Here is a 13,716-nt window from a genome sequence, read left to right on the forward strand (position 1 = left end):
GCCTGCACCCTATTTAGCAATGAATCCGCCGATAGGAACATTGAAAGATGCCTAATGGCTCTTTTAAACAAGGACAACCATATCTACATGCACAAACATCCATAGTGCGATCAGTATAAGATAGAGCCTTCGAAATGACACAAAGCAGGACTACATTTATTAAAGAGCAGCAGTAAAAAAAAAAAAACATTATAAACAGGGGGGTACCGGTACAGAGTCAATGTGCGGGGGGCACTGATTAGTTGAGGTAGTATGTACATGTATGTAGAGTTATTAAAGTAACTATGCATAGATGACAACAGAGAGTGGCAGTGAAGTGGGGAGGGGAGGGGTAATGCAAATAGTCTGGGTAGCCATTTGACTAGATGTTCAGGGGTCTTATGGCTTGGGGGTAGAAGTTGTTTAGAAGCCTCTTGGACCTAGACTTGGCTCTCCGGTACCGCTTGCCGTGCGGTAGCAGAGAGAACAGTCTATGACTAAGGTGGCTGGAGTCTTTGACAATTTTTAGGGCCTTCTTCTTACACAGCCTGGTATAGAGGTCCTGGATGGCAGGGAGCTTGGCCCCAGTGATGTACTGGGCCGTACGCTCTACCCTCTGTAATGCCTTGTGGTCAGAGGCCGAGCAGTTGCCATACCAGGCAGTGATGCAACCAGTCAGGATGCTCTCTATGGTGCAGCTGTAGAACCTTTTTAGGATCTGAGGACCGATGCCAAATCTTTTCAGTCTCCTGGGGGGGAATAGGTTTTGTCGTGCCCGCTTCACGACTGTCTTGGTGTGTTTGGACCATGTTAGTTTGTTAGTGATGTGGACACCAAGTTTCTTAAAGCTCTCAACCTGCTCCACTGCAGCCCCATTGATAAGAATGGGGGCGTGCTCTGTCCTCTTTTTCCTGTAGTCCACAATTATCTACTTTGTCTTGATCACATTGAGGTAGAGGTTGTTGTCCTGGCACCACCCAGCCTGGTCTCTCCCCTACCTCCTCCCTGTAGGCTGCCTCATTGTTGTAGGTGATCAGGCCTACCACTGTTGTGTCATCGGCAAATTTAATGATGGCGTTGGAGTCGTGCCTGGCCGTGCAGTCATGAGTGAACAGGGAGTACACGAGGGGGCTGAGCACGCACCTCTGAGGGGCCCCTGTGTTGAGGATTAGCTTGGCGGATGTGTTGTTACCCACACTTACCACCTGAGGGCGGCCCGTCATTCATATTGCACTGTACTGCCTTACCTATGTATTGTGAATCCATGAATTGGGAGTCTACTCATCGACACCCACAGAACAAATCTGTTTAGCGTTTACATAGAATGTCATATTTAATATTAGCATTGCAGCTCTTATTGTGGGACTTGACTACCCCATTTTATTGATCCACAATCCATAGGTAAGGCTGTGCAGTGCAATATGAATGTCAAATATACATAATAGTTTGACTGGTAAGCTTAATGTGGCTCACTTCACAGTGGTTTCAGAATCCAGCAATATTGAGCTACGATGCTCATATTAGTGTAAACTCTTCACAGTTGTGTTCCGTGGGTGTCACTGAGTAGACTGATACCCCATTTCATGAATCCACAATTCATAGGTAAGGCTGTAGTGAAATATAAGTATACCACCAATGCAATTGTAAAATCTAATACATCCACAGTGCGATCAACTGATTTTTAAAAAATGTATATAAAACTTTCCAAACTTGTTTAACATTATCTAGTCTAAATATGGCAAGATTCCACTATTTGTATCAATGAAAATTAGGGACCTTTATTTTGAAGGTCGAACCGCAAATTCCACTATTGTGGCTAATCCTTATTTTGGCTAGCTTCACATAGGTTAGAGGACCGACCCGTTTGTGTTGGTTTGTTGCCAGGAGCGCGCAACGGTCAGATATGAGCTGCATTCAGAGTCGCACCGTTAAAAAGGTTCTACATGGTCTGGTTAAGGTCTATTTACCGACATCTCAGCTACTATTAAAATAAATTAGAAGGAAGTGTGCCGAGTCTTTCTCCCGTTTCTCCAGTAGATTCTGAATCATCTCTTATAATTTTTTGGGGTTGTAAACATGCTCATGCACTTTATTAATGTATACATTTGCGTCTGTGTGTACAACAGGTGACACGCACCCCATATAGATAGTAGACTCTAGTGCCCAAAAGCCCATTTTAGTATGGGCAGTGTCCATTGAGGACTTTCACCATTTTGAAGTAGTCAACTGGGTGGGACTACCTATGAGGTAAGGAAGGATCATCAGGCGGAGATCAACCAATGAATTATACTCCTGAGCAAACATTCCATAACTGAAGGTGTCAGTACATTTTTCCAACCTTTGCTTTATACCTGATCAAACACACTAGGTGACAGTGTGGACCCTTTCAGTTAGTTTGCCAACTCATAGAAGTAGTAAAAGCAGAAAACTGACTACTTCAATGGAGATGGCCTCAATGGCGCGGCCCATGCTCACAGACACCATAATGTGTCATATACAATGATGCTATGTCTAAATAAATATATGGCGCTCCCCCACCCATAGACTGGCTCCCATAAACACTCATTATTTGGCGTCCATTGCATGTGGTGGTTGATTCCAATTGGATTGCGATGAGGAAATACAAAATGTTCACAAACATGAGTTACATCAAACTTGGTAAGGATTTATTCTGAATTTATAATTTAATTTCTAACTGATTAGAACTAATTCGACATATTGTTTATGTCAAATAGCAGAAGTTTTCATTCACAATGGAATGACAGAGCACACCTCGCTGGGACATCCAGTTTGACCATCTCAAACTGGTTACTAGTCCTGAATGTGGCATTGTGTACAGCATATAGTCACGCATTTTATATAGTCAAAAAACCTAAACGTTCCTGATCTGTCACGAATGTTGAATGTAATTGAGCTTACTCAGCTGATTGACCATCAATTATAACCTTTAGGTAAATGTCTGCAGCAACAATTTATGAAAAGTCTGCGCACGTACGAATGAAATGAGATTCTAAAAATTGGCGCACACCATAGATACGCATTTTCGCCGTTATAAATCAGCAGTCTTAAAATTGTGTGAACGAGCTTTAAAACTCCGCATGGAAAACGCCCTCCATTCTCTTTTCATGGTCACGTTCCCCTCCAAACATTTCATGAGGTTTAATTACGTGACGCATGAAAAAGTCTGTCAATTTAGTCAATTTACCTGGTAAAATAAAAAATATGAATCATGAACATGGTGGTGAATGTGCAATGTGATGAGCTTGATGTTGCTTTACAATAATATTATTCTGGTGACATAATGATTGATGCTTGGCTGCCATTTGACAAATACAAATAATATCGCTCTTATCCATAATAACATCATAATGTAGTCTACCCGCACTGTTTCTGCGATCTATTGGCTAGAGCGCATAAGCCAACACCAGAGTGGGTACATTCGCTACATAACTCAGAGTTGAAAATGCAATGAACCCCATTTAACTTGTATTTTTCATTTGGTACATGCAATTTAACGGGAATGTATGTATGTGTACTACTTCATCGCGCACAGCTTTTTATCCACAACAAGTCAGTTTGATGGCAACACATTGGATTGGATTGGGTTGGATAATGCGCATATTGATTTATGCAGATTTTAGAATATTCGTATGAAAATCTGTCGCAAATTGGATGGAAACCTAGCAAATAACCAATGGCGTGTATTCATGGGTGCCAGGTGCCCCCAAATATTTGACCTCCCCCCCAAAAAATATATATACAAGTCGGGAAGTTTACATACTTAGGTTGGAGTCATTAAAACTCGTTTTTCAACCACTCAACACATTTCTTAACTATAGTTAACTATAGGTTTGTCAACTCTGTTAGGACATCTACTTTGTGCATGACACAAGTAATTTTTCCAACAATTGTTTACAGACAGATTATTTCACTTATAATTCATTGTATCACAATTCCAGTGGGTCGGAAGTTTACATACACTAAGTTGACTGTGCCTTTAAACAGCTTGGAAAATTCATGGCTTTAGATGTTTCTGATAGGTTAATTGACATTATTTGAGTCAGTTGGAGGTGTACCTGTGCCTCTTTGCTTGACGTCATGGGAAAATCAAAAGAAATCAGCCAAGACCTCAGAAAAAAAGCTGTAGACCTCCACAAGTCTGGTTCGTCCTTGGGAGCAATTTCCAAATGCCTGAAGGTACCACCTTCATCTGTACAAACAATAGTACGCAAGTATAAACACCATGGGACCACGCAGCTGTCATACCGCTCAGGAAGGAGACTCGTTCTGTCTCCTAGAGATTAACTTTGGTGCGAAAAGTGCAAATCAATCCCAGAACAACAGCAAAGGACCGTGTGAAGATGATGGAGGAAATCACAGTAAATCCACAGTAAAACGAGTCCTATATCGACATAACCTGAAATGCTGCTCAGTAAGGAAGAAGCCACTGCTGCAAAACCGTAATTAAAAATATGCCAGACTACGGTTTGCAACTGCACATGGGGACAAAGATCGGGAAGGCTTGCAAGCCGAAGAACACCATTGCAACTGTGAAGCACGGGGGTGGCAGCATCATGTTGTGTAGGTGCTTTGCTGCAGGAGGGAATGGTGCACTTCACAAAATAGATGGCTTCATGAGGATGGAAAATTGTGTGGATATATTGAAGCAACATCTCAAGACATCAGTTATAGCTTGGTTGCAAATGGGTCTTCAAAATGGACAATGACCCCAAGCATACTTCTAAAGTTGTGGCAAAATGGTTTAAGGACAACAAAGTCAAGGTATTGGAGTGGCCATCACAAAGCCCTGACCTCAATCCTGTAGAAAATGTGTGGGCAGAACTGAAAAAGCGTGTGTGAGCAAGGAGGCCTACAAACCTGACTCAGTTACTCCAGCTCTGTCAGGAGGAATGGGCCAAAATTCACCCAACTTATTGTGGGAAGCTTGTGGAAGGCTACCTGAAACATTTGACCCAAGTTAAACAATTTAAAGGCAATGGTGCCAAATACTAATTGAGTATCTGTGAACTTCTGACCCACTGGGAATGTGATGAAAGAAATAAAAGCTGAAATAAATCATTCTCTCTACTATTATTCTGACATTTGACATTCTTAAAATAAAGTGGTGATCCAAACTGACCTAAGACAGGGAATTTTTACTAGGATTAAATTAAATGTCAGGAATTGTGAAAAACTGAGTTCAAATGTATTTGGCTAAGGTGTATGTGTTTGGCTAAGGTGTGTGTGCGTGTATGTATGTATGTGTGTATGTATGTGTATATATATATATATATATAAATGCTTTCCGTTTGAGTTATGTTAGGTTTTATTTTTATATATATATATATATATATATATATATATATATATATATATATATATATATATATATATATATATATATATATATATATATATATATATATATATATATATGGATGCTACCGTTCAAAAGTTTGGGGTCATTTAGAAATGTCCTTGTTTTTGAAAGAAAAACACTGTTTTTGTCCATTAAAATAACATAAAATTGATCAGAAATACGGTGTAGACATAGTTGATGTTGTAAGTGACTATTGTAGCTGGAAACAGCAGATTAAAACAATTAATGGAATATCTACATAGGTGTACATAGGCCCATTGTCAGCAATCATCACCCCTGTGTTCCAATGGCATGTTGTGTTAGCTAATCTTAATTAATAATTTTAAAAAGGCTAATTGATCATTAGAAAACCATTTTTGCAATTATGTTTGCACAGCTGAAAAATGTTGTCCTGATTTTAAAGAACCAGATAAAACTGGCCTTCTTTAGACTAGTTGAGTATCTGGAGCACCAACATTTGTGGGTTCGATTACAGTCGCAAAATGGCCAGAAACAAAGACCTTTCTTCTGAAACTCGTCAGTCTATTCTTGTTCTGAGAAATGAAGGCTATTCCATGCGAGAAATTGGCAAGAAACTGAAGATCTGCTACAACGCGTGTACTACTCCCTTCACAGAACAGCGCAAACTTGCTCTAACCAGAATAGAATGAGGAGTGGGAGGCCCCGGTGCACAACTGAGCAAGAGAACAAGTACATTAGAGTGTCTAGTTTGAGAAACAGACACCTCACAAGTCCTCAACTGGCAGATTCATTAAATAGTTATCGCAAAACACCAGTCTCAACGTCAACAGTGAAGAGACGACTCCGGGATAAAAGAGTGCTTTCAATAACTATTTTTTGCAATTATAATTTGTGTTTTTTCCATCTGTTTTAAGTGGCCACCTATCATATTGTGTTGCACATACTTTTTTATCTTCTCATGATCAAGGTAGCCTACTATGTATAAGCATTGGTTTGTTCCTAATTTAGTTTTGAACAAAAACAGTCCCGTATGCAAGATATATATTTTTGTCATATATCATCAAAGAAATTATACGAAAGTATATATCATATGGATGACCATATATTTAAAAAATATGTCCATTGCAAAAGTTGAACGCACTGACTAAGTCGCTCTGCCTAGAGTGTCTACTTAATGTAATTGTAAAAGGGGTAGCCTAACACAGGAGGCTGCTGAGGGGAGAACAGCTCATAACAATGGCAGAACGGAGCACATGGAATGGCATCAAACACCTGGAAACAATGTGTTTGATACTATTCCACTCCAGTCGTTACCACAAGCGCGTTCTCCACCAACTTCCTGTGTAGCCTACCATCCACATATCTAATTATTTTTTTGTATTCCCAGGTTAATTGTGACCTGCCCTGAATTCTACTCAAAATGTGTTCCATTCCTGGATTGCCAATTCCAGGATCCCAAGTCACGGTTCTCATTACAAGGGTAAACCTAAATCCTATCTGTTCTCTAGTGGAATTATGGGGAAACTTTGATCAAGAAAGGCAACATGCTTACCAGCAAATGAGAAGGGGAGTTCAGATTCCCAGACAGAGGTTTTGTGAATCAGAAGGAAACCCTGGAGACTTGTGTCTAGCTCATCTGAATGTAACCTGGCACAGAGCTAGGATCATTTCTAGACATGGGCATCATTACAATGTGTTTCTCATTGATGAAGGGAGAGCTCATGTTGCTACAAACAACACCTTAGCATGGGGACAGAATGACTGTTTTCTTTTACCTCCAGAAGTGGAGTTCTGTGTTCTTGCCAATGTATCCCCCTTATCCCATGAAAACAAATGGACTCCAACAGCCTCAGATTTTTTGGAGTCTCTTTGCGGCAAAACGGTCAATGGAATGGTTCAGGATGTATTGATGCCAGACAGAACAGTCCTCCTTTATATTCCGATCATTAACAAACATATGTATGAAGTCGGCTTTGCCAGAAAACTACCCAGTGACAAGTTCAAACAACTTGTTCTATCGTCTCTGAACTTTCCAAAGAGTCAGGTCTCCTCCACAGAGACATTGCCACCTACAGTGTCACACAAACGGACTGATGCTGGGAGAGAAATTGAGAAGTTTCAACAATTCTTCTATCCAGAACTGCTAACAGACTTCATTGAGACTGTGGAAGTCACAGAGGTGATAAACCCACAGCGTATCTTCTGCAAACTCTCAATTTTCTCTCAGGAGCTGAAGAAACTCTCTGAGCAGATTAATGAATACTATGAAGGAAGATCTACTTTTTGCAAGGCAAGACGGACGGCCTCAGGCGCTCCATGTGCAGTAAGAGGGAGCAATGGCAAGTGGTATCGATCTCTGCTACAGCAGGACATTGGATCAGAGAGTGCTGTGGAAGTACTACTTGTCGATAATGGGAAGACGGACTTTGTCCATGTGGCTGACATCAGACCACTGGCTGCCAAGTTCTTCAGAATGCCAGTTGTAACTTATGTTTGCTCCCTCCACGGTATTGAGGACAGAGGCATTGGATGGACAGTGGATGAAATCAAGTATCTGAAATCTGTGCTGCTGCACAAGACTGTCATTGCCAAATTTGAATATCACAACTTGTCAGAGGGCATCAACTGTGTGACACTCTATGGAGACGACAATATAAACATCAACAAACTTTTTGGAGTGAAAGAGAGATGTCTTCTGGAGTCAGAGAGGCCTCCACCACGAGACATACAAAACAGTGTGCATCCGCTTACCACTCCACACTTTCCTTCAGCAACAGAGACTGTCCTCAATGAACATTGGTTCCAGGTAGGAATCACCTTGGAAGTCAAAGTATCTTGCATTGAAAGTCCGGCAAAATTCTGGTGCCAGATGGCACAGGAGAGTACAAGTCTTCAGATCCTTATGCAAGAAATGCAGTATCATTATACCTCCAGTCCTCCACAGCAAATTGATGGAGACATTTGTGTTGCTCTGGATCATGGCAATGGTATGTGGTACAGAGCACGGATTGTTGAGAATGATCAGTCTCCCCATGTAGATGTGCGGTTCATAGATTACGGACAAACCAGGCGTGTCTCTCTGCAGGACTTGCGCCCCCTGGACCCAGTGTTTCGAAGACTGAAGACCCAGGCCTTTCAGTGTTTCCTGCAGAATCTGAACACTCCTACAAGTCCTGTTCCAGCAGAGTGGAGTGATGCTGCCTCATCGGAGTTCAAGAAGTTTGTAGATTCCACTGCTGACTCTAATGTAGGATTGAAATGCACCATACATGCAGTCATGCATGACACCCAAGGCTTGGTGATTAATATGGTAGATCTTGAAACACCAGTTCAAAGCGCATGCAAACTCCTGGTTCAGAAAGGAGTAAAGGCCCCAGCTCCTCTGAAATCTCCTCCACTTTCTTCTGCCCCGCCCGACACGGAAAACTTCTCATTACACAACATTGAAGTTGGAGGGAAAGAGAAGGTGTGGATAACTAGTGCAAAAAGTGTTGCTCACTTCTATGGCCAGCTTGAAAGAAATTCTCATGTGAATGACAAATTGACAAAAGATCTTCAGCATTTTTGCCACCAACCACTGCAGAGCACAAACTGTTCTCAATCACTAGAAACGGTTTGTTTTGCTAAATACACTGATAACCAGTGGTACAGAGGACAAATTAAAGCAACACATCCAACCCTTGAGGTTCACTTTGTGGATTATGGGGACACAGTCACATTGAGTCAATCAGACATCCTTCCCTGTCCTGTAGAAGCCGTCTCGCTCATGTCAGTTCCTGTGCAAGCTGTTCCATTTGGACTCTTCGGTGTTCCAGAAGATGTATCCCAAGAGGTCAACCGCTGGTTTGAAAAGCATGCCACAGACCTGAGCTTTACTATCACAGCGGTGGCTAAAGACTCTGGTGGAAAGCTTTTAGTTGAACTGTATGACGGAACAACACATATAAATGAGATGGTCAGAGAGAAGCTAAAAGAGGCGAGACCAGGAAAAGAAATAATTTTAGTCCAATCGCCTTCTCTGAGCTCTAAACTATCAACTACTTCAAGATGCACAGATCAATTTCAGACCAAATGTAATTTGCCAGAATGTGTGCCAATGCCAACATCTCAGGATTGGGCTGCGAGGGGAACGGTAATAAAGCACATTAGCACTGCAATGTGTTTCACATCCCCGCAAAGAAAAGTTGGACAGTCTACTCCTCAGCAGTCACTGTTGGACAAACCTGAAAAGAAGCCTATGGTTGAACATGATGGACAGATGTGTCATTTCTCTAAACTCACAGACCTTCCCTCAAGACCCTTGAAACCAGGGTTGGTAACAGAGGTGTATGTCTCACACTGTAACAGCCACTCTAGTTTCTTTATTCAGTTGACAAAGGATGAAGATGATATATTCTCTCTTGTGGAGAAACTAAATGGCTCACAGTCATCTTGTGATGCCACTCCAGTTGATTTGAACGAACTGCAGCTCGGTGACTTGGTGAATGCGGAGTATCCCGAAGACAGCTCATGGTATCGTGCAGTTGTTAGGCGCAAACCTGGGAATGGAACCGTTCATGTTGAATTCATAGACTTTGGAAATGAAGCAATTATTCCATCCCTGAAAGTGAAACAACTCGACAAGCAGTTCATAGAATATCCCAGGTTCAGTATTCACTGTGTACTTAGTAGAATAACTAATGCTAACAACAAAGAGACATGGGAGGAAGATGTCACATCGATGATCAAAAAGGCTACAACAACAGAAAACGCTGAGAAGAAACTGGCATGCACATTCATGAAGGAAACCGGATCAGTTTGGGAGGTCAGTCTTGAAGATCAATGTCTTGTGTTGGCACATTCGTTAGTTGAAGCTAGTCAAACAGGCAGAGCAGATGTATCACAACTGTCTTGTTCAGGTGAAAACACGATTCCCCTGCTGTACAAGAAGCCAAGCGTTTCCCAAAACCAGGCTTTAGATGTCTATGCGTCCTCTATAGTTGAACCTAACTACTTCTGGTGTCAACATGCAAACTCTGAGGAGCTTTACAGGATCTCAAGAATTGTTCAAGAGTTTGTAAACTCTGCCCTGCAGGACCCTGTCCTAATGGATACACTGAACCCCAGAAGTCCTTGTCTGGCTTTCTTTGCTGAAGACAACCAATGGTATCGAGCTCAGATCATTCACAAAACTAATGATCTTTTCACTGTTCTTTTTGTGGACTATGGAAATGAGTCCGAAGTTGATCTCAAGGCGATAAGGTCAATTCCACCTCCGCTACTAGAGAGCGCCCCTCAGGCCTTCCTGTGTTCTCTGGCTGGAGTTGAGCACCCAGAAGGCGCCTGGGATAACAACACTGTTGATGAGTTTTACCAGCGTATCGTTGACAAACCACTGAAAGTTACAGTTCAGAAAATGAATAATAATCTGGAAAGTCTCCCCCCACAATACCAGGTCAAAGTGGAGTGTGAGGAGCATGTTATCAATGACTTGATGAGAAGTTACTTGCATTGCTCTAATTTGCACGTCCACAGCAAAACAGAGTGTGCTGACGAGCTCTTCTCCTCTGATATGACCATTTCAAATGAAACCATGAACCGGTCTGAGTATAAATGTCTTACACAAGAAATAACTCCCAAATTGAATTCCACTGAGGTTCCAGTGATGGATAGATCACCAAGCACCACGCAATGTTCAGGAGACACTCTGGCAGTCAGGACAATCTCTTATAATGGTCTTGCAGGAGTCTCCTCAAGTGGATCCAATGTTCCTTCCGAGAGTGTCCCCAAACTTGAAACTCTTCCAAAACGATCAATAAAACCAGGTTGGGTAGCAGATGTCTATGTTTCACAATGCAACAGTCCATCAAGTTTCTTTGTTCAATTAGTAGAGGATGAAAAGTATCTGTTCTCTCTTGTGGAAAGTCTCAATTCTGACCAATCAGATGGTGTTGCACTCAAGAACGTTGCCAATCCGCAGCCAGGGGATCTGGTGAATTCTGAGTTTCCAGATGACTGTTCCTGGTATCGTGCAGTCATTCTAGAAACAAATGGAGAAGACAAAATTCATGTGCAATACATAGACTTTGGTAATGAAGCATCCATTTCAACCCTCAAGGTTTGCTGGCTGGACACCCAGTTCCTGGAGCACCCAAGATTTAGCATCCATTGTTCTTTAAGTGGACTTGCGGACACTAAATACAAAGGATTGGAGCAGGAAATTAGTTGCCAGTTCAAAAAAGTTGCAGGTGCGGACAGTGCAAGGAAATGGGAATGTAAGTTCATCAAAGACACTGGATCCACTTGGGAGGTCTGTCTGGACCAGAACATCATACTAACAGATTCACTAAATATGTGTTGTTCAGCTGGAGACTCTACTCACCTTGACCGACAAAGCCCAAGTTCTGGATCTTTGCCATCCCAGATAGAGAGGAGTGACAGAGAGCATAATACACTGCTGCAATTCTGGAAACTGGATATATTCCTGGGACAGACTTTGGATGTGTACGCCTCCTCCATAGCGGGCCCTGGTTATTTCTGGTGCCAGTATGCAAACTCTGAGGAGCTTGCTGAAATCTCTAAAGTTTGTCAGCTCATTGGAAACTCTGAGCATAAGGACACAGTCCTCATGTCTACCCTGAGCCCTGGAAGTCTTTGTCTGGCTCTCTTTGCCGAAGACGAGCAATGGTATCGAGCTCAGATTGTTAGCAAAATGGATGTTATCTCTGTTGTCTTTGTGGATTATGGAAATGAGTCAGAAACTGATTTGAAGTCTTTGAAGTCTGTTCCACCTCAGCTACTAGAACACCCTCCCCAGGCCTTTCTGTGTTCCCTGGCTGAATTTGAGAACTCAGAAGGCAGCTGGGATGACAATGCCCTTGATGGGTTTTATGAGCTCCTTGCTGATAAGCCGCTGAAAGTGACAGTTCAGAACATGGATAATAATAACAAGCTCCCCATTCCTCAATACCAAGTGAAAGTAGAGTGTGAGGAGCTGATTGTGAATGACTTCATGAAGACTTGCTGGAGAAGCTCCCCCACCGAGTCTCAATCAGGTTTGTAAATGTTCAACTTTTTATTGAGAGTTGTACAGTGATCCACTTCTGAGTAAAGGGTATGTAGTATTTCACTGATGTCTCCATAGAATGCTTGTGAGTTCATTTGAACTCTTTGCTTTTTATTCTGTTGAAGGTTACCTGTGCTTCAGATAAAGTTTTTCAACTTTTGAATTCTAATATTGTTTAGTAATACCTTTCAAATGTTAAACTTTTTATCCCATTGGGAAATTTAGTTTGCAAATAAAAAATAATGCCCCACATTGTAAAGACAAAATCAATCAATGATCTCAAGTCAATCATCAGTATACATTATATGCAGGGACATTATAAATAATGTAAATTCATGTTTCTTCCCTTTCAGAGGAAGCGGCTAATCATTGTAACTGTCAACTGGAAGAAACTGATGATTGAATCTGGTTTGGTCAGATTTTAGTCCTAATTTGCATCGAGACATTAGAAGTGATGAAGTTGTTGGATCCTCAAGATTCTATATGTTAGCACATTGTAGACATTAATGGCTGAAAACAAATCTACAGGGGTGGCAGGTAGCCTAGCGGTTAAGAGCGTTTGGTCAGTATCCGAAAGGTCACTGGTTCGAATCCCCGAGCGAACTAGGTGATATCTGTCAACAAGCCCTTGAGCAAGGCACTTAACCCTAATTGCTCCTGTACGTCTTTCTGGATGAGGGTCTACTAAAATGTAACAAAATGTACTATTAAATGTGACTATTTTCAGATTCAAAATACTATAGCTGTAATGTTTTTGTAACTGTTTGAATATGTTATGTGGTGATTTGATTGAATGATCTTGTTTTATTTGTGGTGTCTGGGATTCCCACTTGTTGTTTCTCCCCCCAAAAGTTTACATTTGGAGTTTTCCTATGCCAGTGACCTGTGTTATCTTTGTCCATGTGACTGACTAGTTTTCAATATAACTGCTATTAAACTTAATGCACTTGGAAACAACAGGTTTTGAAAAGCTTGTAGATGGGAATTTCAAAGAATGTTTCAATGACCGTGTTAGTAACTGTCTTGGAATGTCATGACATTGTACCTTGTTTGGAATTAAAAGCAATAAAATGGGACTGAATGCATTATCAAAATGATTGTTTGTAGTTTTATACTCAAGTTCAAATAGCCTACTTTTGGTCAGTTTGTTGCCATAATTGTCAAACATTTTTGCATAGTAGTCATGTATGAATTTGTTTTCCCTTTCACGATTAGAAGGATCAATTAACCCAAATCCAATTCTGCCTTGAACCAGGAAGTTTTACTTCCTCCTTCCTGCACCAATCAAATTTTAATCTAATTTTAATCCTTGAGGGAGGAGTGTACAAGTGCACACCTCAGGAAGTATGAA

At 41.4% G+C, this 13,716-nt stretch overlaps 1 protein-coding gene across 1 annotated transcript; it reads left to right on the forward strand.

Annotated features, from left to right (window-relative positions):
* The first annotated feature begins 2,311 nt into the window (after nucleotides 1-2,311).
* Nucleotides 2,312-13,453, forward strand: LOC110505872 (tudor domain-containing 6). Its single transcript, XM_021585341.2, has 3 exons — nucleotides 2,312-2,637; nucleotides 6,708-12,354; nucleotides 12,719-13,453. Exons 2-3 carry the CDS (start codon nucleotides 6,741-6,743, stop codon nucleotides 12,766-12,768), a joined length of 5,664 nt encoding a protein of 1,887 aa, XP_021441016.2. The 5' UTR covers nucleotides 2,312-2,637; nucleotides 6,708-6,740; the 3' UTR covers nucleotides 12,769-13,453.
* The last annotated feature ends 263 nt before the right edge of the window (nucleotides 13,454-13,716 follow it).

Source organism: Oncorhynchus mykiss, chromosome 25 (assembly GCF_013265735.2).
Source record: "Oncorhynchus mykiss isolate Arlee chromosome 25, USDA_OmykA_1.1, whole genome shotgun sequence".
NCBI lineage: Eukaryota > Metazoa > Chordata > Actinopteri > Salmoniformes > Salmonidae > Oncorhynchus > Oncorhynchus mykiss.